General features: G+C 46.3%; 1 protein-coding gene across 3 annotated transcripts in view; it reads right to left on the reverse strand.

The window, feature by feature from the left end:
* Positions 1-25,502, reverse strand: part of Top3alpha (topoisomerase 3-alpha) — a 238,872-nt gene that overhangs the window by 90,811 nt on the left and 122,559 nt on the right. For all 3 annotated transcript variants that reach the window (XM_068348241.1, XM_068348242.1, XM_068348240.1), the window contains exons 3-4: positions 8,766-8,975; positions 8,377-8,510 (exon numbers count right to left, since the gene is read on the reverse strand). In XM_068348241.1, coding sequence (XP_068204342.1) covers positions 8,377-8,510; positions 8,766-8,975 — 344 coding nt within the window. The remainder of the gene's footprint in view (positions 1-8,376; positions 8,511-8,765; positions 8,976-25,502) is intronic.

A 25,502-nucleotide genomic window follows, 5' to 3' on the forward strand; every position in this document is an offset into this window, starting at 1 on the left:
GAACCCCTATTGATGCTACCCTGAGGATGTATAGGTTCTCCTGATTGTTTCCCTTAATCAGTGTGTGTTTCTGACTACTTTCCTTAGGAGCTGCAAGAGCTCGTAAACAAAAGGGGAGTAATATGTTCCAGCTATCTGTTCTATCAGAAAACTTGCATTGCTCTAAGGAACAGAGTAATTATACTCAATTTTTCTTAATGAGACAGATTTAAACTCACTCGCAGGGGTACCCTTTTAGATCAGATAAGTTTCCTGAAAGCTGATTGGTTAAAAGTATTTTGTCTAAATAGCATCATTGTTTTCAAATAATTACCAAGTAATGGGAATCAACTTATTTACTAACCTAAATTTTTCCCTCAGATATATTTTGTCAATAAATAATGTTAATGAATAAAGAAATTATAAAGTACTACGATGGTAGGTCTAAATTCAACAACACCTGCCGAATTCAACGACATGAGCTTGTTTTCAGATGCACACTGCATAAGTTTTTAACTTTTCGCATATTTTAATAAAAATTGTGATAAATTATGCTAGGCATATGAAAAACATGTTATTATAAACTTTCTTTGAATACCAGAATCTACTAAAAGCATGGAATTAATAAAACTCGCGATTGGTGAAAACTTGCGGGGAGCTAAAATGCACAGCCTACAATCAAACACCAATGAGGGTATGGAAGGGAGGGGGGTTATTGTGGTTGTAACTCTGCAGTGAAATTACAAATTTGTTTAATTGTAATTTTTATGCAATTTATGGAACACTACAGTATCTTCAAACTGAAAATAGTTCTACTGATAGAATACTGAACAAAACTTTACAAAAAAAATAGCAAACCCTTTCTATACAGAGTAACATTATTGGCCTATGATGTAAGTCCGTATAGAAAGGGGTACGAGAGAGACGTCAACTAAGATGTTGGAACACACATACGCATGTGTGTGTGTGTGTACAATACTGATTAATTTAGCATGTGTATAAGTTACATATTTTACCCAATACACAAGAATCTAAACCTTTACGAAAAAAATTGCAAACCCTTTCTAATTGTTAATCATATGAGCGCATATCCTCAAGGCTGGTTGCTTGAAATCATGTGATGTAAGATGAGCTGTATATGTTTACATGTTCTGAGATAGGCTCGCATAGAAAAAAAGTTGCTTTCATTTATATAGAATTCATTCCTTAAACAGGCTACAGCATTTAAAATGAAGATATACCAATAATGAATAGGATAAAAATTGTTTTACTTTTTTTATACAAATAGAGTAAATAAATACATGTATAAAGATCTCAGAACCATTTACTTCTTATTGTGACCTTTGCCAACTGAATGCTACTCTAGCTATCTGAATTTAGTTTAGTATATCTGAAGTCTGTAGTAACAGTGTTCATTGTTGTGAGATTCTACCGCATATTGTGACAGTAAAATGTACGTGATATAAAAATATTCATAATAATAAACATACCAGAATAAAATAAGAACTTAAAAAAAAACTTTAAAGTACTGTACTCAAGTTTATATTCATGCAGAAACATGATATTTTGATTATAAAATAAATTTTTGAATATACTTACCCGGTGAATATATAATAGCTGACGTCTCCGGCGTCTCGACAGAAAACACAAAAACTCGCGAGCGATCGCTATGAAGGTTGCGGGTGTGCCCACCAGCGCCAACTATCGGCCAGATACCGCATATACATGTAAACAGCTCCAGTTCTTCTCATCCCGCTGGGTCTCTATCGGGGAGGAAGGGGGGGCCTTTAATTTATATATTCACCAGGTAAGTATATTCAAAAATTTATTTTATAATCAAAATATCATTTTTAAATATTTAACTTAGCCGGTGAATATATAATAGCTGATTCACACCCATGGTGGTGGGTAGAGACCAGTATTAATACAGTTTACAGCGTATATGCTTAGAGTTTTTGACAGTTATATCATAACAAAACCCAAATATATATAGGTACCTGGTAAGGAAGTTAACCTTAGACGATTACTCTGCCTTGTTAGTCTGTCTTCCTCACGAAGCCCAGCCATCCTCTTAGGATGCTGAAAGACTCCCAGGAGCTGAAGTATCAAGGGCGGCAACCCATACAACAGGACCTCATCAAACCCCTAATCTGGGCGCTCTCAAGAAATGACATTTGACCACCCGCCAAATCAACCAGGATGCGAAAGGCTTCTTAGCCTTCCGTACAACCCAAAAACAAGATTAAAAACATTTCAAGAGACAGATTAAAAGGATATTGGAATTAAGGGAATGTAGTGGTAGAACCCTCACCCACTACTGCACTCGCTGCAACGAATGTACCCAGTGTGTAGCAGTCCTCATAAAGAGTCTGGACATCTTTTAAGTAAAATGACGCGAATACCGACTTGCTTCTCCAAAAGGTCGCGTCCATAATACTTTGCAGAGATCTATTTTGCTTAAAGGCCACGGAAGTTGCTATAGCTCTTACTTCGTGCGTCTTAACTTTAAGCAAGCATCGGTCTTTTTCATTCAAGTGAGAATGAGCCTCTCGGATTAAAAATCTGATAAAATATGACAAAGCATTCTTTGACATAGGTAATGATGGTTTCTTAACTGAGCACCATAAGGCCTCAGATCCACCTCGTAAGGACTTAGTACGAGCTAAGTAGAACTTAAGAGCTCTAACTGGACACAGTACTCTTTCAAGTTCGTTGCCTACGATCTCTGACAGGCAAGGTATATCAAAAGACTTAGGCCAAGGACGAGAAGGCAGTTCATTTTTGGCTAGGAAACCAAGTTGAAGTGAACATGTGGCTTTCTCTGTGGAAAAGCCGATGTTCTTACTGAAGGCATGAATTTCACTGACCCTTTTAGCCGAAGCCAAGCACACTAGGAAAAGCGTCTTGAGGGTGAGATCCTTCAGGGAGGCTGAATGTAATGGCTCAAACCTGTCTGACATCAGGAACCTTAGGACCACGTCTAAGTTCCATCCAGGAGTTGCCATACGACGTTCCTTATAGGTCTCGAAAGACTTAAGGAGATCTTGGAGATCTTTATTGTTGGAAAGATCTAAGCCTCTATGTCGAAAGACCGAAGCCAACATGCTCCTGTAGCCCTTAATAGTGGGTGCTGAGAGGGAGTGAACATTTCTCAGATGTAAAAGAAAATCTGCAATTTGGGCTACAGAAGTACTGGAAGAGTACACAGATGCTGACTTGCACCAGTCTCGAAAGACTTCCCACTTCGACTGGTATACTCTGATGGTAGAAGCTCTCCTAGCTCTCGCAATCGCACTGGCTGCCTCCTTCGAAAAGCCTCGAGCTCTTGAGAGTCTTTCGATAGTCTGAAGGCAGTCAGACGAAGCGCGGGGAGGCTTTGATGAACATTCTTTACGTGGGGCTGACGTAAGAGATCTACCCTTAGAGGAAGACTCCATGGAATGTCTACCAGCCATTGAAGTACCTCGGTGAACCACTCTCTCGCGGGCCAGAGGGGAGCAACCAACGTCAACCTTGTCCCTTCGTGAGAGGCGAACTTCTGCAGTACCTTGTTGACTATCTTGAATGGTGGGAATGCATATAAGTCCAGGTGAGACCAGTCCAGTAGAAACGCGTCTATGTGGATCGCCTCTGGATCTGGGACTGGTGAGCAATAGATTGGTAACCTTTTGGTCAACGAGGTGGCAAAGAGGTCTATGGTGGGTTGACCCCAAGTCGCCCAAAGACTCTTGCACACGTCCTTGTGGAGGGTCCATTCCGTGGGTATCACCTGACCCCTCCGACTGAGACAGTCTGCCAAGACGTTCAAGTCCCCCTGGATGAATCTCATCAACAGGGAGATGCCTCGATTTTTTGACCATATGAGAAGGTCCCTTGCGATCACGTACAGCGTGTGGGAGTGAGTGCCTCCTTGCTTGGAGATGTACGCCAAAGCTGTGGTGTTGTCTGAGTTGACCTCTACCACTTTGTTTCGAAGAATGCTTTCGAATTTCATCAAGGCCAAGTGGACTGCTAATAGCTCCTTGCCGTTGATGTGCATGCTCTTCTGAACTGAGGTCCACAGACCCGAGCATTCCCGACCGTCCAGGGTCGCACCCCAACCCAAATCCGACGCGTCTGAGAACAACACGTGGTTTGGGTTCTTGACTGCTAGGGACTGTCCCTCTCTCAGACTGATATTGCTGTCCCACCAGTTCAGGCATGCTTTTACTGGTTCGGAGACTGGGATTGATACCGTCTCTAAAGTCTTGCCCTTGTTCCAATGAGAGGCTAAATGGAACTGGAGAGGCCAAAGGTGTAGTCTCCCTAGCGAGACAAACTGCTCCAGGGATGAGAGAGTCCCTACGAGACTCATCCAACTCCTGATTGAACAACGTTCCCTTTTCAGCATTAGTTGGACTTTGAGCAGGGCTTGTTCTATTCGGGTGGCAGACGGAAAAGCCCGAAAAACTGGACTGCGAATCTCCATCCCCAAATATAGAATAGTCTGGGATGGGATCAGTTGGGACTTTTCTAAGTTGACCAAAAGTCCCAACTCCTTGGCCAGACCCAACGTCCAATGTAGATCCTGCAGACAGCGATGACTGGACGATGCTCTGAGAAGCCAGTCGTCCAAGTACAGGGAGGCTCGGATTCCCGATAGATGAAGGAATTTTGCCACATTCCTCATGAGCCTCGTAAACACGAGAGGAGCAGGACTGAGGCCAAAGCACAGGGCTCGAAACTGGTACACCACATTCCTGTAAACAAACCTCAGAAACGGTTGGGAATCCGGGTGTATAGGAATGTGGAAGTACGCATCTCGTAGGTCGAGAGAGACCATCCAGTCTCCCTATCTGACCGCTGCTAAGACGGACTTCGTGGTCTCCATCGTGAATTTTGTTTTCGTAACAAAAACGTTGAGCGCACTGACGTCTAGCACCGGCCTCCAACCTCCTGTATGCTTTGGGACTAGGAAGAGACGGTTGTAAAACCCCGGTGATTGAAGGTCCGAGACTTTCACCATCGCTCCCTTCTCTAGCAACAGACACTCTTCTTGATTTAGGGCTTGTCTCTTTGACTCCTCTCGGTACCTGGGAGAGAGGTCTATGGGAGTTGTTACTAGAGGAGGTTTGCGTACAAACGGTATTTTGTACCCCTCTTTGAGCAACAGAACAGACTCTTGGTCTGCACCCCTCTTCTCCCAGACCTGCCAGAAGCTGTTCAATCTGGCCCCTACCGCTGTCTGAGGCTGTGGGCAGTCAGACTCTGCCACGGGAGGACTTGGCTCCTCTCTTCTTACCTCTCTTTCCCTCGGCACGAGAGCCTCCCCTGCTGGGAGCTCTGCCACGAAAGGGCGGGATAAATCTAGACGCAGGAGTCTTGATCCTGGGTCTCACAGTAAAGGATGAAGAAGGAGCCCCTTTGCGAGCAGAGGACACCATCAGGTCATGTGTGTCCTTCTGCACAAGCGAAGCAGCTATATCCTTAACCAGCTGTTGTGGAAACAAGGCAGCCGATAAGGGAGCAAAGAGCAGTTCCGATCTCTGACAGGGAGTAACTCCTGCTGAAAGGAAAGAGCAAAGGGTTTCTCTCTTCTTCAAGACTCCCGACGTAAAGGTGGAGGCGAGCTCATTGGAGCCATCGCGGATGGCTTTGTCCATACAGGACATGATAAGTAAGGATACATCTTGGTCGGCAGACGAGATCTTCCTACTTAATGCTCCTAAAGACCAATCAAGAAAGTTAAAAACTTCAAAGGCCCTGTATACGCTTTTAAGTAGATGGTCAAGGTCCGAGGAGGACCAACAAATCTTCGAGCGTCTCATGGCCAGGCGACGGGGAGAGTCTACGAGGCTTGAGAAGTCACCCTGGGCAGAGGCAGGGACTCCCAAGCCGAGAACTTCTCCCGTGTCATACCAGACGCTCGATCTAGAAGCAAGCTTAGAAGATGGGAAGGCAAAGGCCGTCTTCCCCAAACTCCTCCTGGTATCCAACCAGTCGCCTAGAAGACGTAAAGCCCTCTTAGAAGAGCGAGAAAGCACTAGCTTAGTAAAGGCAGGCTTGGTAGCAGCTAAGCCTAGAGCAAACTCAGACGGAGGCGAACGAGGAGCAACAGCAACAAAATGATCTGGAAAAAGATCCTTGAAAATCATCATGATCTTCTTAAAATCCATCGAAGGTTGAACAGCCTTAGGTTCATCTACATCTGAAGGATTATCATCAGGATGAGGATCAGCAACGTCCTCATCTGAAGGAACCTCGTCCGACAACTGATGAGTCTCAAACAAGGGAGAGACCTGCCTTGGTGGCAATGCTTGACAAGCAGAGTCCACACGCACAGGAGCATCAGTAGCAGTCCAGGACGCTACGTCATGTAACTGCTTAACGGACTGACTAGCAACAACAACAGGAGCGGGAGGACGCTCGACGTCAACTCGAGACTGCCTTGACTGCCTAGACTGAGCAGTCAAAACAACTCTTGACTGCGGTGCTTGACGCTCAACGTCAAAACAAGTCAACTTCGCTGGTTGGCGAACGTCCTGAACGTCAACACGAGCATGCGGCAGCGGCTGAACGTCCACAAGCGGCTGAAAGTCAACACGGGACTGCATCGAGTGAGGCTCTACGACACGTGACTGACGTGACTTTGTAACGTCAACGTCAACAGGACGAGCAAAGGCTCGTTTGGGCGGCTGACGGCCAGGATCTCGATCAGCTAAACGGCGAGGATCATCGTGAACCTGCTCAGCAGAATAGTCCTCCATAAGAGAGGCAAGCTTATTCTGCATATCTTGCAGTACAACCCATTTAGGATCAACGGGAGTGGGTGCGGTTCGAGACGCGGGTAACGTCTGTGACTGCAAAACATTGCCTACACTAAGACTCTCGGAGCCTGTGTTACGCTTCTGTTTAGGCGGCGAGCAGTCTTCCGATGACTGCACAGGGTCAGAGCTGTCCCAATGGCTACAACCAGGACGCTGGACCTGTCCTGAAGGGACTGACTTTCGCTTTAAGGGTCTCGAAACCTTGCTCCACGGTTTCTTACGCGAGAAGCCTTCGGATGACGAGGAGAAAACCGCCTCGCTCGTCTTATGGTAGGGGCGGTCTTGACGAGACACGCCCGAAACCATAGAGGGAACGTCTGTTCGTTGGTTAAAGCCTCACGAACCCATAAGTCCTACGACATTACTTTTCCCTGGGGCATGGGAGCTTGCAAGAGGTCTCGGACTAGGCGAACGACAGGCACGAACAGACGAACCCTCGGTCGCAACACTGATAACACTTTGCGCACTAATCACTTTATCCCCACGATTTTCTAATGTGGCACTCTGACACTTCAACTCTTTTACATCCGCCATGAGTTGATTACGGTCCGTAGCTAACGATTCAACTCTCTCGCCCAAAGCTTGAATGGCACGTAACATATCCCGCATTGATGGTTCATGAGTGCTAGTAGAGGGTTCAGGCACAACTACTACTGGGGAAGGATTAGGTTCGGGGGCATGGGAGGAGGAAAATTCTAACGATCTAGAGGAACTTCTCCTCACCCTATCTCTCTCTAGCTTACGAGAATACTTATCAAACTCTAGCCAGTCGAATTCCGAAAGTACCACGCACTCATCACACCGATCTCCTAATTGACAGGTTTTACCCCGACAATTAGAACACACAGTATGTGGGTCGAGAGAGGCCTTTGGAAGACGTTTGTTACAATCCCTAGCATTACATTTACGAAATTTAGGAATTGGAGAAGGGTCAGCCATTTTGAAAAGTCAAAGAAAGTCCAAAAACAATCCCAAGTCATCAACAATTAAATCTATCCAAAAAAGAGTTCAAGAGTTTAAATTGAAGATAAAACACCTGCACTGCGAAAGCTCAAACCAAAAAGAAGTACTTCACCAAGACTGTTGAAAAACTCCAGGTTAACAGCGAGTAATGGAATCAACTTGTCGATCAGACTGACAGAGAAGAACTGGAGCTGTTTACATGTATATGCGGTATCTGGCCGATAGTTGGCGCTGGTGGGCACACCCGCAACCTTCATAGCGATCGCTCGCGAGTTTTTGTGTTTTTCTGTCGAGCCGCCGGAGACGTCAGCTATTATATATTCACCGGCTAAGTTAAATATTTAAAAAACAATTTTTGTATGATAAAATTAATAGAAATTTTTAGAATAAATAATGTTCAAGATCTCTTTCTTTCAGGTTTAAAATTTTGATCAAATAAATTAGGGACTGATAAAGAGGAGATGCATTTGCTAACAAACCAATGTACAAAACCAGTTGAAACATGTAATCAGGTTTATAATTCAATGGGAACTCATTTCAATAGAGACAAAAAATATAACCTAGATTAAAGGAAACAATGATATCCAGAATTCTTTTTAGCACTGTCATAATTTTACCAGTACCTTACCTTTGAATTCGCAGTGCTGGTTTGATGGCTTTGCAAACATTGATGACTTCAAAACCAATATTTTCACCTTCTCGATCACAATCTGTCCAGATGATAAGACGGCTTGCTAATCGTGCCTCCCTCTCAAGTGTACGCTATAAAAAGAGAGAGAGAGAGAGAGAGAGAGAGAGAGAGAGAGAGAGAGAGAGAGAGAGAGAGAGAGAGAGAGAGAGAGAGAGATGTGTGTGTGTCTGATTAGGCATGATGGTAAAATTAAAGTTCTTCTCGACATATACATTAATTTATCTCAAAATGCACAATTATTATCAACTAATATTTGATCTTCCAAATACATCGACACCTAATCATATCTTCCATAAACAGATATTAGAGTTATAAAAAAACCTTACCTTAATAGGTTCCATCCCTTCAATGCAGGTCTTGTTAACAGGTGCATCAAAAAGTTGCAAGGGACTACAACTTTGCCAGCTTTTATAACCCGGATTAAAAGCATAATTCAGAAGATGACCTGATACAGATGTCATAACCATATGACATCTTGTTCCATTCAAATCAAAATCAAATTCATAGAGTTTATTGTAGACGCTGAACCCTTCTGACTGTTTGACGAAAGTTAAAAAAAGAAAACATTAATTTTCAATCATTCTTCAAAAGTACCTGACCATTAAATCAAATTTAGTTCAATAAATTAAATGTTCAGACATAGACAGCTAATTTGGTTCTTTTTTTTTTTGCCTCATATTCCCTCATTTATCAATCTCTCCCACCCACCGGCCTCAGCAAAGACAAGTATATGCCAGACTACTGTATGCTTAACTCTTAACTCTTTTAATCTTTTACAATTTTCCCTTTTCAAACTACCTTTCTCTTGACCACACTTGCCTTATACAAAGTATAAATGGATCCTTTAAGAGTCACTGATCTCTTTCTGGAATACCATTTGAATTAAGGTTTACTAATCTCTGTAGTTTATCTTTTAGAACAAGGGGAGAGTCATTAACAGTCCAAGTTACCTGATCCCTAAGCATGTAGTTGACACATTTCAAAGGGGAGTCGTGGTGGCCTGTTAGAAACTTCCCTGCCTGGCGTTCTGCTGGATGGGAGATCGAGTTCTGCTCAAACTCATTAGTTTCTTGTAGTATCTGCAACCTCACCATCCTTGTAAGCAAAGGATGGGGGGTTTGGGGGAGCCTATAGGTCTACCTACTGAGTCATCCACAGCGGTGGAAAGGGGGCTTGGGCGCTGATCATATATGGAATATGGTCAGTCTCTAGGATATTGTCCCACTAGGGTATTGTCATTGTCTCTTTCACTGCATCTACAGTGAAAGATGGAAATGGAAGGTTGTTAAAAGGAGAGGAGGCAAGGAAAAGGTGGGCGGAATATTTTGAAAGTTTGCTGAATGTTGAGGATGATAGGGAGGCAGATATAATTGCGGTTCCAGGTGTTGAGGTGCCAGTGATGGGAGATGAGAATGAGAGAGAGATTACAATAGAGGAAGTGAGGAGAGCACTAGATGAAACTAGAGTAGGAAAAGCATCGGGTATGGATGGTGTGAAAGCTGAGATGTTGAAGGAAGGGGGTGTGACTGTACTTGAATGGTTGGTGAGATTGTTTAATGTGTGTTTTGTGTTGTCAATGGTACCAGTAGATTGGGTCTGTGCATGTATTGTACCACTATATAAGGGTAAGGGAGATGTGCATGAGTGTTGTAATTCAAGAGGTATTAGTTTGTTGAGTGTAGTTGGAAAAGTGTATGGTAGAATACTGATTAATAGGATTAAGGATAAAACAGAGAATGCAATCTTGGAAGTACAGGGTGGTTTTAGAAGAGGTAGGGGTTGTATGAATCAGATTTTTACAGTTAGGCAGATATGCGAGAAATATTTAGCAAAAGGTAAGGAGGTGTATGTTGCGTTTATGGATCTGGAGAAAGCATATGATAGAGTTGATAGGGAAGCAATGTGGAATGTGATGAGGTTATATGGAGTTGGTGGAAGGTTGTTGCAAGCAGTGAAAAGTTTCTACACAGGTAGTAAAGCATGTGTTAGAATAGGAAATGAGGTGAGCGATTGGTTTCCGGTGAGAGTGGGGCTGAGACAGGGATGTGTGATGTCGCCGTGGTTGTTTAACTTGTATGTTGATGGAGTGGTGAGAGAGGTGAATGCTAGAGTGCTTGGACGAGGATTAAAACTGGTAGGCGAGAATGATCATGAATGGGAGGTAAATCAGTTGTTGTTTGCGGATGATACTGCACTGGTAGCAGACACAGAAGAGAAGCTTGACCGACTAGTGACAGAATTTGGAAGGGTGTGTGAGAGAAGGAAGTTGAGAGTTAATGTGGGTAAGAGTAAGGTTATGAGATGTACGAGAAGGGAAGGTGGTGCAAGGTTGAATGTCATGTTGAATGGAGAGTTACTTGAGGAGGTGGATCAGTTTAAGTACTTGGGGTCTGTTGTTGCAGCAAATGGTGGAGTGGAAGCAGATGTACGTCAGAGAGTGAATGAAGGTTGCAAAGTGTTGGGGGCAGTTAAGGGAGTAGTAAAAAATAGAGGATTGGGCATGAATGTAAAGAGAGTTCTATATGAGAAAGTGATTGTACCAACTGTGATGTATGGATCGGAGTTGTGGGGAATGAAAGTGATGGAGAGACAGAAATTGAATGTGTTTGAGATGAAGTGTCTGAGGAGTATGGCTGGTGTATCTCGAGTAGATAGGGTTAGGAACGAAGTGGTGAGGGTGAGAACGGGTGTAAGAAATGAGTTAGCGGCTAGAGTGGATATGAATGTGTTGAGGTGGTTTGGCCATGTTGAGAGAATGGAAAATGGCTGTCTGCTAAAGAAGGTGATGAATGCAAGAGTTGATGGGAGAAGTACAAGAGGAAGGCCAAGGTTTGGGTGGATGGATGGTGTGAAGAAAGCTCTGGGTGATAGGAGGATAGATGTGAGAGAGGCAAGAGAGCGTGCTAGAAATAGGAATGAATGGCGAGCGATTGTGACGCAGTTCCGGTAGGCCCTGCTGCTTCCTCCGGTGCCTTAGATGAACGCGGAGGTAGCAGCAGTAGGGGACTCAGCAGTATGAAGCTTCATCTGTGGTGGAAATGTGGGAGGTTGGGCTGTGGCACCCTAGCAGTACCAGCTGAACTCGGCTGAGTCCCTGGTTAGGCTGGAGGAACGTAGAGAGTAGAGGTCCCCTTTTTGTTTTGTTTCTTGTTGTTGTCGGCTACCCCCCAAAATTGGGGGAAGTGCCTTTGGTATATGTATGTATGTATCTACCATTCGTGAACAACCTTTAAAGGCATCCCATTCCAGACCAAGATGGCCTGTATAAATTCCAAACCTAACCCTGTTATTGGTCTATCTAAAGAGGGCACCATCTTATAACATGGACTGGAGGGAAAGTTAAAAGACAGTAGCACCCACATTGATAAGTCATATTGCCAGATCTAGATAACTAGTCCTCTTTATGCGTGGGTATTAAGTTCAGACCCCTAACAAAGGCAAATTAATAAAGTATTTTACTCAACTATAAAAATAATACTATACAGTACAATAAGATACAAAATTATACTAACAATTTAAAAATAGAATTTTAATATTAAAATCAGTTATTTCAATATAGTAAAAACCTGAGAGTAATAGTGCTACTATCTTTAAAGAGCATTTTTCAACATCAAAGATAAAAAATACAGTAAAGGCTTCTGCTCTCTCCCCTGCACAAAACCAACCGGTGCAGAATCACACTCATACTGTGAGGGAGAAACCACACCTGGTAGGCTGTGTGAAGCAATCAAGCTTAGTGCATCATGGCATCAAAATTGTGAAAGACATATATTAACACAAATAAATCTCTTTCAATAACTGTAAGTGGGAGGAGGCAGGAATCATGTGACCTACAGGTATAGAAATAATAAAATTCATTATCAAAATTCTTTATATTTCAACAACTCTTACTTGCAAGTCACACATCTGACTACCACACACAGAGGGATCAAACTACCACCACAGAGGGATCAAACTACCACCACAGAGGGATCAAACTACCACCACAGAGTGATCAAACTATTAACAAAATCCCAAATTAGGAAATAATTTGTATTTTTCCTAGCAATACAAACCTGGAGCTCTTTGCATAGCATTTATTTTGGTGAAGCTAAAAATGACAAATTTGAAGTAAATTATAATTTTCCTAAAGACTCAAACCTTGACTTTATTAGGGAATATGCTTGAAAACTAGCCATAAGACTTTTAGCGAGGTAAAACTAGCCCACCATTACTTAGCAATGGAACAGAAGGTAGTACCGGCTACCCCGCTCACACACACACCTGTGTTGTCTCATCACTTTTGATTGTAGGCAGGATTTGCCGGGGGACAGGTGATGGTGAGCCAAATTTGTATAACGAGATCCAGGTTTGTATCAATAGATATATACAAATTACTTTTAAATTAGTCATTTGTTTCATTTGTAAATACAAACCCTCTCGCTCTTTATTAGAGAAGATTCACCCCTAAGGTGGGTAGAAATTCTAACAAACAGGCTGGTTTTTGACCCGGGGTTTCCCATTGTGCGACGAACGCATAAAGAGGAAAACACTGAACCCTCACTAAAACTTTGCGCAATAGCAGGCTTTAGCGGCCTGAGTAATACGTGTGATATTAGCAATGTGACTTGTCTAAGTAAGTATTCTCAGAAGCCGTAGGATTCTTTGAACCAACCATAGACATTACCCAATCCCACCTCGGCAAGGGGTATGGGGACGCAACAAGTATATATTTCTATACAAGGTTACACAAGGGAAATGGTTATTACCTGCAGACAGAGGCGGCTAGCTTGCAGAGTAACATAAGTGCTGTTTCCCAAGATAGGGGAAGATGAAAGAAAGAACCAGTCATTCTTATCATTCACCAAGATTTAATCCCAGGTAACCTCTGCCCTCTACCATCTGCTACTTGTCCATCAAGGAGCTTGAGGTGTTTAAACCACTTGTTGTGCAGCCACCACAGGACCAATGGAGAACGTCTCCATGTTCCTGTGAGTCACGTCTTACAGGTAGTAAGCAGTGAAGGTCGTTTCACGCTTCCACGCACCCACTTGAAGGACCTGCGTCAGAGTAATTCTTCTTAAACGCTACGGACGTACTAATGCCCTGAACGTCGTGAGCTCTGGGTCTCCTTGTCTGCGAAGGATCAGAATTCAAGACCCAGTTTTCCTTGGTGATTCTTCTCTTGACTTTCCCCGTGCTTTCACTCAGGGCGAGCTCCTGCAGTTCTTTTGAGGTAGGCAACTAAAGGCCCTCACTGGACAAAGTAGCAGCTGATCCGGATCATCGATTGCATTATGGAGATTCTCAATCTGAAAAAGCCTGAATCTAGGATACGCTACTTCCGAATTTTGAGTTTTGGCAATAAACTCAGGGATTAAGTCCAGAATTACCACTCCCCATTCCCTTAAATGGGAGACATTATAGGAAAAACCATGAAGTTCACTTACTCTCTTGGCCGAGGGCAAAGCGAGGAGAATCGTATTGACTGGTCCGACAGTACTACATTAGATTCTTCTCTCTGGTTAAGATTCATTTTCCCTTTGCCTACACATACACCCAATAGTCTGGCCTATTCTTTACATATTCTCCTCTGTCCTCATACATCTGACAACACTAAAATACCAAACAATTCTTCTTCACAAAAGGGGTTACTGTACTATCATTGTTCAGTGGCCACTTTAATCTAGGTAAGGGTAAAAGATATTCTTTAGTTATGGTAAGCAGCTCTTCTAGGAGAAGAACACTCCAAAATCAAACCATTGTTCTCTAGTCTTGGGTAGTGCCATAGCCTCTGTACCATGGTCTTCCACTGTCTTGGGTTAGAGTTCTCTTGCTTGAGGCTACACTCGGGCACAATATTCTATTCTATCTTTTTTCTCTTCATCTTGTTTTGTTAAAGTTTTTATAGTTTATATAGGAGATATTTATTTTAATGTTACTGTTCTTGAAATATCTTACTTTTCCTTGTTTCCTTTTCTCACTGAGCTATTTTCAGTTGGAGCCCCTGGGCTGATAGCATCCTGCTTTTACAACTAGGGTTGTAGCTTAGCAAGTAATAATAATAATAATAATAATAATAATAATAATAATAATAATAATAATAATAATAATAAAAGTCAAGTGAAGATTTGACGGCTGGCATAAACCTTCGTAGGGGGCTCTTTTCAGAGACCAAACAAACTCCTTGAGCTCTGTTGTGCCCCAAGAGGCACGATGTAGGATATAACCCCAAGGTTAAAGCCTACAAGTAATTTTTCCCTCGTAAGAGGTGGAAACCCATGAGGCACAGGTTCCAAAGGACCTGGCCTCAGAAAGCTGAGAGGTGGCAGCCGCAAGCTGTCGGCAGTTATCACCACCTTCGGCAAAGACGCCAAAGGGAAGTTGTCACGAGACTTGTTTTGTATCCTGAGGGTACAGCGGCGATGAACAGAAACTGCAAGCAGTCACCTAACTCCTTCGTCACCAAGCTCAGAAGGGCTTTGCTCCGAAGAGCAAGGGCAGGGCATGGACGAATCCAATGCCCGCAGAAGGATTCCCCCAAAGGAAGAAATAACACAGGTGAAGGTAGTCTCTCCCACAGACAGGAAAGGCGACCAACATGACAAATTCGAAGATAATTTGTATTTTTCCTAACCATACAAACCTTAGCTATTTACAAAGGGTTATTACTTTTAGCGTAGCTGAAATGGCGAGCCATTAGAATTTAACGAGGGTGTATTACCCCCCGCGCTAGTTAGCGGGGGGGGTAGGGGAGTGGTAGCTAGCTACCCCTCCTCCCCCTCACACACACGTGAATACTCACTTTCACTTAGAGGTAGGACTTGTCTTGGGGGACAGGGCTGGCGGGCAAATATGTGTAAATAGCTAAGGTTTGTATGGTTAGGAAAAATACAAATTATCTTCGAATTTGTCATTTGTTCCGTAACCGAAATACAAACCACGCTATTTACAAAGGGTGACTTATCCCTTAGGAAGGGTGGAAAGTCCCCAGCCATACTGGCTTTGGCTTTACCCGGGGACTCAGAATCCGAGTGAGTCGCACTCGAGAAAAGGAGTCCCTGCACCTCACAAGTTCCTTGCTCCGCAAGGAACTATGTGGCCTACGTAAGCTTGTGTGTGAAGGAAGAAGTGTGACCCGTCTTAGGCAGTTGACCTGGAGTTCCAGAAGGAACTCTGGGTTAGGACGTTCCCAATACCACCTCGTCAGGGTATGGGGGACGCGACAGTATTGACTCAATACTCGGAACACAAGGAAGCATGGTTTACCTGCAGAGGTTCGAGGTCAGCTATGCAGAGACCAGGATGCTGCTTCCCCGTAGAGGGGATGATGAAGAAAGAAGTAAGGGCCAGACATACTTCTTTCGTTCATGCAGACTAAAACCTGATAACAATGCCCTCAACCTTCTGCTACCTGTCCAAAAAGGAGCCTAAGGTTAGACCAGCTGTTGTGTAGCCACCACAGAGCGATAGAAAACGTATCGAGACTCCTGTGGGTCACGCCCTGCAGGAAGCGGGCTGCGAAGGTCATCAGACGCTTCCAGACTCCAGCTTGTAGCACCTGCGTCACAGAGTAGTATTACTCGAAGGCGAGGACGTTGCGATGTATCCAACATCGTGCTGTAGGGCGACGTGACGGGGGAGGGTTTGAAGACAGGTCGAGATGAATGTACTCGAGTCCGGGCTGAAGAGGTATACTGGTGACTCTCCCCCCATGTCCTCCATGTGTTCCCAAATCGGCTGCAACTGAGGCCAAACTGCAGCTGTTCCCAGCGCTAACCTCTCGATTCCTTACTGGCAAGAAAGAGAAGGTCTTGGGACATAACACACAGAATGGAGACTCGAAATCTTGAATGAATCGGACCGAAGGGTCGGGACCCTCAGATTCTGAGTCTAGCCAACAACTCAGGAGCGAGCCTGAATGTTGCCTTCCCCTCTTCCTTAGAAAGGGGGGAGTAGTAAGAGACCAAGAAGATTGCTTACACACTGGCCGTGGCCAGAGTGAGCAGAAGACCCGAGGCGGAATACAATCCGAGGCCTGTCGTAAAAGGGTCTTGAGAAGATCTCTTAAAGGACTAAAAGTCCGAGCCATGCTCCAAGTTGGAGGTCTTCCTCCGACTAGGGCAGGGACGATCGTAGCTTCGCATGAGCGAGGATAGATCCAGCGGGCAGGAAAGTTATTCCTTTAAGCCTGAAGGTCAGGGAAAGGCTGAGCGACAGGCTTCAATGCCGAGAGCGGAAAGGAGCTTCCTCCCGCCGAAAGGCAATAAGACCGTTATTGCTGGAGAAGAGGCCTCACGGGAAGAGGTATATCTCCCACGGCACCCACCACCTTAGACTCTTCACTTTGCCTGGGAGACCCCTGTGGATGACTATCGCAGATGACGCGACCTCCGTACCGCGACTGTAGCGGGTTGTCTCTTCTAGAGGAGGAAGCGTAGTGTCTCCAGGCATGAAGCCGAAGCGATGCCCCGGTTCGGGAGAGATGTCGCAGTGTGGTTGCTTGAGTAGTCTGCGCCGTGGGAGAAGCTCTCCCGGGAGTTCCGTCAGGGGAAGCAGAGGGTCCAGAAACCGTTCTGCGCATAGTCCCAGTGGAGCTCTCCCATTGAAAGGTTGACAGACAACCTGGTTTTTTTTTTTTTTTTTTTTGAGACCCATTGTCCGCAGACAAAAAGGAGGGAAGACGCAGGCGTCGAATTTGTCCCACCATCACCGGAATGCATCTTGCCAGAGTCTCGGGGTCTGAGACTGGGGGTAAGACTAGTGGAAGCTTGAGGTTCCAAGGTGTTGCGATCAGGTCCCCCAGACCAGCACTTGCTGGTTACCCAAGGTCAAAGACCCCTAGGTACACTCTCTCTATGAGGCTCTGCTCGGATAGTCTGAGAGAGACATTCCCCTGCCTGGAATGAGAGAGCCGATGGTGGAATTGAGAGAATCTCAATCGTCCCGGTATCTCTACTACAAGATGTGAAGGTGTGAAAATGCGTCCCCTGCTGGTTAGAATGAAGTCGACGCGCAACGGGGCGACTTGCCAGGAGCTGTAGGATCTGAAGAGGGGCCAGACTAAGGCCCTTAAGCCTGCCTGAATGATGGAGAGGTATCCTTCAGGTCTTGACCATAGGCCTGGACCGGAACATGCCCCCCCCCCCCCTTTCCTTTGACGAGTCCGAGAACCGCATCAAGAATGTGGGGAAAGGACGAGAATATCCACTACCATCAAGAGGCTCCATAGGTCAACACCCATTGCAGGTTTAATAGTTCCGCTGGTCCCATAGGGCCAGGGAGTCCGGTTAAACATTGCCTGAAGCCACCGGGACTTGGATCGCCCCACATGGAACTTATCCTGAGGCGACCGTTTGGACTATAGACGGGTCAATGAGGAAAGAAGAACTAGGAAACGTTCCAAGGTAGGGCTGAAAGCTCTGCTTGACTGAGAACAGGTACTGCGACTCTCCTCAGTCTTGCCACAGTCAACCGAAAGGAAGGCTCGGAGGATGCGGTAACAGAATCTGGCGTCCCCAGGTGGTCACCCATCCAAGTACCGACGTTGCTTAACCTCGCTGGACGGACGAGAAGCGGGGTTTCCAATGTGGTAAGGCGGTTGACTCAAAATCATGGCCAGATACTCCAGATGTTGAGGCAGAGGAAGAGAAGGCTCCAAGCAAAATACCATGAGCCCACACTCATGGTCACATTCCGGAAGCTAGTCCCGGCGCTGAAGAAGGTCGAAACCCGAGCCTACCGGAGTTGACCAGCCCTCCAAACAGCAGAGGAGGCGGAAGCCTGCACCTGAGCGGCCAAGAGGAAGGCAGGGAGAGTTCTCTGGGGAAACAAACCTGCTATGCCACGGCGGGATAGCCACACTGCATCATAAGCAGGAAACTTGCAGTCTAGGCTGAATTCGACGAGCACCCTGGAAGATGGATGGAATGGAAACTGAAAGTACCCGTCCTTCCGATCCAGGGTTAAAGGAGTCCTGTCGCCTCGTTACCAGTCTGATCGATTCTGCTGGTCTACGCTGGCCGAAGTTTGTTCGACAGACTTGATCAGGACTGAGAGGTCGACTATGGACATCCCCTCTCAGATCCTTCCTTACAAGAAAGGATCGACTGAGGGGACCGGGGGTGAAGCCGTCGATGATCCTAAGGAAGACCTTCGCCTAAGGTATGGATCATTCTGCCCAACCGGGCAACTCTGCTGACGCTATGGCATAGAGGTTCAGAGACACTGAATTCGCTGACAGAGACAGCAGGCGCGATATCCTTGGCTACTCACAGAGATTGTGCAGGAATGGGCATCGGGAAGCTGTCATTCGGATGAGTAACCTTAAGCATCCTCCCAGCGAAAAAACCTGCAATCCTAGAGTTCGTGAACTCCTTTTAGGCCTATGCCCCCCCGGGGGGAATCTCCCGTGCCATCTGTTCCTGACAGGAGGAAACTGCAATTGGACACCTTGTCCCAGTTGTCGTAGCCGATAACTTAGGCCGACGTGGTTGAAAGAAAAGGGCGCTGGAGCCCTGCAGAGTCTGGAAGAAAGCGCCTTGGAGGAGTGAAACCGGAAGTCGATTTACTCCGCACAGCAGCTGTCTAAGTCTCTGTCCTTGGGCACAGACAAAACTCTTCTCAAGGATGGAAGGGTGTCTGAGGTCGTCGACCTCCACAGATGAGACACCCGAAGGAAGCCTTCAGTCAGCGCGTCCAGATGGTACAACATCGAGCTTGTCCGCAAGTAGATACTTAACGACGAAAGGCCAAGGTGTCTGAGCTCGAGAGGAGGAAAGTACCCTTGATCTTCCTGTAGCTTCCTTGAACCAAACCTCGGGCCGTAACCGAGGAGGGAAAGAACCTGGTAAGCTCCCAGAGGAAGAGGTAAGCAGTCACCCCTTGTCCGATGGAGAAATCTTGAACGGAAAGCCCCCCCGCCAAAAATCCTTCCAAGGCAGGAGAAGGAGAGAGTACTCGTACAGGAGAGGGGACCCTCGAGACCGACCTCTTGGGAACCAACTTCGCCCTGGGGGAAGTCACCACGAAGTCCACTCCTCTCTTTCTCTTCAGCGTAGGAGAGACAGCCGCTGGTTTGTTACCCTGGCCGGCGAGTACTGGTTTCATAACCCTCATTAACGCCCGTGCCAGCGGACCAAACCATGTCTGCTGCTCCAAGGACACAGAGTCCGAAATCCTCGCTAAGGTGAAAGGGATCGGGCGATCCTTTGGAGTGGACCCGACGGTACCTGCCTGAAAAGAAGGTGGGGAAGAATGCTGTACTGATCTGTCTTCGTCCTGCACTACCAACCTGTGCTTGGATGGAGGTGATCCCGAGTGCCGTCTAGGAGCACGCGTCCCTGCTGCTACCACCGGCTGTGGAATTCGCCGCGAACTATGGTCGCGCGAGGGCGAACGGTTGCGCAAAGGCGAACAGTCGCGCAAAGGCGAATGGTCGCGCGGGCGCGCAGGCGAGCGGTCGCAGGCGAGCGGGCGCGCGGGCGAGCGATCGCGCGGGCGAGCGATCGCGCGGGCGCGCAGGCGAGCGATCGCGCGGGCGCGCAGGCGAGCGATCGCGCGGGCGCGCAGGCGAACGATCGCGCAGGCGAGTGGGCAGGTAAATGAACACGTGTCCGAGGCGACGAACGCAAGCGATGGCGTGACGGCGAGGGATTGTGCTGCCGCGTAGGTGAAGAAGATCGCTGGCGATAATGACCGCGTGATGGTAAGCGATCGCGTGAAAAGGTGCGATGGTGATCAGCATCCGCAGGAGGGCGATCGTTCAGGGTTGTGCGATGAGGAGCAGCATGCGTAAGCGGGCAATCGTGCAGGGTTGTGCGATGGCGAGCAGCATGCGCAGGTGAATGATCGCGTGAAAAGGTGCGATGGTGATCAGCATCCGCAGGAGGGCGATCGTTCAGGGTTGTGCGATGAGGAGCAGCATGCGTAAGCGGGCAATCGTGCAGGGTTGTGCGATGGCGAGCAGCATGCGCAGGTGAATGATCGCGTGAAAGGGTGCGATGGTGATCAGCATCCGCAGGAGGGCGATCGTTCAGGGTTGTGCGATGAGGAGCAGCATGCGTAAGCGGGCAATCGTGCAGGGTTGTGCGATGGCGAGCAGCATGCGCAGGTGAATGATCGCGTGAAAGGGTGCGATGGTGATCAGCATCCGCAGGAGGGCGATCGTTCAGGGTTGTGCGATGAGGAGCAGCATGCGTAATCAGCATCTGCAGTTGAGGGTCGCGCGATGGCGATCAGCATCCGCAGTTGAGGGTCGCGCGATGGCGATCAGCATCCGCAGTTGAGGGTCGCGCGATGGCGATCAGCATCCGCAGTTGAGGGTCGCGCGATGGCGATCAGCATCCGCAGTTGAGGGTCGCGCGATGGCGATCAGCATCCGCAGTTGAGGGTCGCGCGATGGCGATCAGCATCCGCAGTTGAGGGTCGCGCGATGGCGATCAGCATCCGCAGTTGAGGGTCGCGCGATGGCGATCAGCATCCGCAGTTGAGGGTCGCGCGATGGCGATCAGCATCCGCAGTTGAGGGTCGCGCGATGGCGATCAGCATCCGCAGTTGAGGGTCGCGCGATGGCGATCAGCATCCGCAGTTGAGGGTCGCGCGATGGCGATCAGCATCCGCAGTTGAGGGTCGCGCGATGGCGATCAGCATGCGCAGGTGAGCTAGTAGCTGGCGAACCATGTTCCTTCAGAAGTGTTGGAGAACGTTGGCGTGCCAGCTGTAACACACGTGGGTGATCCGGAGATCGCTGGCGAGCTGATGATCGCTGACGAGCTGATGATCGCTGGCGAGCTGATGATCGCTGACGAGCTGATGATCGCTGGCGAGCTGATGATCGCTGGCGAGCTGATGATCGCTGGCGAGCTGATGATCGCTGACGAGCAGAAGGCTACGCGTGGAAGCCTGCGCAAAGAAGAAGTCTTTGACCCCGACCTGAACCGAAGTTCTAGATCGCGAGGGCGAACGTGGGCGCACAGGGCACGTAACAGGAACCGCAGGGAAGATCATCTTGAAAGCGCTGACGAACAGGAGAGCGCTGATGAGCAGAAGGGCGCGCAGGGAAACCCTGACACGCAAGGGAAGAACCCCCGTGGGGGCAACCCTTTGCCCCGAAGGAATCGTTGTCCGCCGGGAGACTGATGTCCGTCGGAAGACCGCTGTCCGTCGGGAAGACCGTTGCCCGTCGGAAGACGAGATCAGACTGCTGTCCATCTGCACCAAGGCAGAAGATCGAGAAAAAAGGAGTGTAGGCTGCAAACGGAGATCCAAAAGGGCGCCTCAAGCACCCTTATAGGGAGATGAGAGGCCCTTACGACGAGGCGGACGGAGGGCCTTACGGCGAGGGAGGCCAACAGCAACAGCAACAGAAGAAACCTCCGAAGAGGAGTCTCTATGAGTGTACTCTCTCGCGAACGAAAGAGAAACACTTCGAGGAAGAGACTGGTCAGCCAGTGACCTAAAAGGAGCAATCCTCCGAAGAGGAGCTCCTGCAGTTGCCCAGCCCCTTGAGCGAAACTGCAGGTGCGACCGCTCAGCACCAAGAGCATAGTCGCACGAAAAAAAGGCAAGAGAAGAACCCCCCAAAAGGGGAAAAACTCAAGCCTGGACAGGAAAAACTTCCCTCGAAAGGAAAGTTATCCGCCCAAGGAGGCAAGCCTCCTGACTGTTCTAAAATGAACTGGAGAGCTGTCCGTCGACACGGGAGTACTACCAGTAGAAGGAGACACGCCCCTGACGAAAATACAAGGGGGGAGGCAGCAACAGCCGAATCCCCAGGACTCAACCAGACAGCTCACACCGTTGCTATATTACAGAAACGAACTAGATCGGTAACTGTAAAAAAATAAAACAAATAATATTAGTACACATTCATTCCCCCGGGAAGGCTCCGAAGAGGAATCCCGAGGGAAAGGAACAAGAATTACACAACAGGCACGTGCCCTCACAACCACTTACACTCGCGGAAGGAGAGCTGTAACCAAAACAGAATTATAACAATTATAATTATGTAACTATGTAATTATGTAATTAAAAAATGAATGAACACTAAAGAAAGAACGAAAACCCCGAAAGGAATCGTTCTACAAGCTGAAAAAAAAAAAAAACTACAATTAGATTCATAACTAATTGATACAAACGTACGCGTAGCAACCCTCCACACGGAAAGGAAGCTAGGCTACAAGGGCGTAGTAACACGTAGTAAAAGGGTGAACGACCTCAAGAGAGAGAGAGAGAGAGAAAGACATAAGTCAAACTCGATCGCCACCCATAAAATACGCCGTGGTGGCCTAACTGCCGAGGCCTCCACGTAGATATCGTACACTACACACACACATCTGAAAAGGAAACTTACTTATTTCTATACTCAAATATATATACAAACATGAAAACATGTTTACATATATATTGAGTAAAAGAAAAGTAAGCGATTAAGTAAAGACAAAACAGACAATGGCTGCCAAGCGAGGACCAAGACAGAGACGTCTGTCACAGTCCGAGCCAAAAGTGAAAGTGAGTATTCACGTGTGTGTGAGGGGGAGGAGGGGTAGCTAGCTACCACTCCCCTACCCCCCCCGCTAACTAGCGCGGGGGGGTAATACACCCTCGTTAAATTCTAATGGCTCGCCATTTCAGCTACGCTAAAAGTAATAACCCTTTGTAAATAGCGTGGTTTGTATTTCGGTTACGGAACAACTCTGTTTTTGCTGTCGGAAATTCTCTTTTGGACAGTGCCTGTTGGAGGGTAAATCTCCCTCAGAAGGGAAAGTTGCCAAACATCTGGTGGAGGTTAACTTTCCCTCGGAAGGGAAAATTATCCAACACCTGGAGGAGGACCTCCAGGCAGCGCTCTCTATTTCCCGTTAACAAGCTTTTTTTTAAGTTGAAGGTCAGCATGGAGTGTTGCTGTGAAATGTAGCCGAAGCTCGTTTCTATGTTCACCACAAAGGGGTTACTCAACAAGTCACTCCAAGGAGTCCTTGCCAGCAACTGCTCATGCCACCAACTGAAGCGGAGTAAACATCGGGGCAAAAAGAAGCCAAGGACAATACAGTTGAACAGGCGCAAAACTCTTCAGATCGAAAACCTTTGGAGCCTTGGCGGGAAAAATCAATCCCTTGGGAGGATGTCTGCTCCCTTCGCGTGCCCAAATGTAAGATCTCTTGCTACCTTGTCTTACATAGGGAGGGAATCTTTGAGCCCAAAGGAAGGTACCTCTGAGAAAAAAGAGGACTCTTTATTAAACTTTAGGCCAGCTGCTTTTAATCATAAACCAGTTAAAAGGTTTTGGCGGGAGAAAGACTACATCTTTATCCTACCGAACAGAAATAAAAAGTAACTGTCAGTCGCTAGTGCAGGTGTGAGCTGGGTGGCTAGCCCACCCTCATAACTATAGGAGGGTAGTTACACCTCGCAAAAGCTCCAACTACTAGATTCCACTTGGCCGAAATAAATACTTCTATGTAAAGAGCAGAAGGCTTGTATGTTACGCTGAAACAATTAAAAGTTTAATACTGTACTGCATTTTCAAAACAATTTTAATATACCTCACCTTAAAATTCGAATATTAAACCATTCCATATTTGCCTTGACTTTTGAATGATTAGACCTTAACTTTTTGCCAAGAAAGAAACCTTTCTTTATGGAATAAATCAAACTGAAATTTCCCCCTTACACATAAGTACTGGAATAAGACATAAACTATGCAATTGCTACCTAAAGATTCAAAGTTCCTTGAACAGTAAATGTACACTGTACTGTACTGTGTGTATATTTATGTCTAGGGGGCTATCAAGTTAAGACTATACAGTTTGATTAAAATCATACACTTAAACTAAAATATGTTATCAATAAAGAAAACATTTACAAGTCAGGTTAATGGAGAATTTCAATCCTAATTAAAGGGAAAACATTTAGTAACCCTTCCTTGTTATGTAAAACACCTAGCATAAGGGTACTGAATAAGGGTTGCGAGACAAAATGAGTTACTGGCAATATTATTTGTCCCCTCTCACTCTACACTAATTTCATTTTCAAAGTTATTGCATGCTGTTTCTTAAAGGCACCATAGATATCACTACAGTACTAATTCAGCACTTATTATCAAACATGACAAATTCGGAGATAATTTGTATTTTTCCCTAACTAATACAAACCTGTAGTTATTTATGTGGATATACTTTCCGCGGAGCTGGAAGGCAGCCATTAGATTTAAAGTGCAAGGTGGCAACCCTAGCTAACCACTTATAGTGGGTAGGTAAGTGGTGGCTGAGGGGTACCCAGTCGCCTATATATACTCTCACAGCTGTGAGCTAAGTCACTTTTTGATTGCCGGCAGGACTTACTGGGGGACAGGTGATGGCGGACCAATTTATACAACTACATGTTTGTATTAGTTAGAGAAAAATAAAAATTATCTCCCAATTTGTCATTTGTTCTCATACTAGACAAACCTTATGTTATTTATGAGGATGACTCACTCTTAGGAGAGTGGAAGTCCTATATCTGGCATGGACATTGACCCCGGTTTACCTAGTACATTATATGACTGTGGTCAAGGGAAAACCTTAACACCTCGCTAACAATACAAAGTGAGTATGATAGCAGCCTGAGCAATTCAATTGTTGAGATATCATATGAACGTCTATGGAAGTACATTCCGACGTTTCCCATTGCCTACCTCACATGAAGCAACGGGGACGTGGACAGTATATTAAATTTATGAATGTTGAGGATAATAGGGAGGCAGATATACAGTAATTGCTGTTGCAGGTGTTGAGGTGCCGGTAATGGGAGATGAGAATGAGAGAGAGATTACAAGAGAGGAAGTGAGGAGAGCACTAGATGAAACAAGAGTAGGAAAAGCATCTGGTATGGATGGTGTGAGAGCTGAGATGTTGAAGGAAGGGGGTGTGACTGTACTTGAATGGTTGGTGAGATTGTTTAATATGTGTTTTGTGTTGTCAATGGTACCAGTAGATTGGGTTTGTGGATGTATTGTACCACTATATAAGGGTAAGGGAGATGTGCACGAGTGTTGTAATTCAAGGGGTATTAGTTTGTTGACTGTAGTTGGAAAAGTGTAT

This window comes from Palaemon carinicauda, chromosome 24 (genome assembly GCF_036898095.1).
Source record: "Palaemon carinicauda isolate YSFRI2023 chromosome 24, ASM3689809v2, whole genome shotgun sequence".
Lineage (NCBI taxonomy): Eukaryota > Metazoa > Arthropoda > Malacostraca > Decapoda > Palaemonidae > Palaemon > Palaemon carinicauda.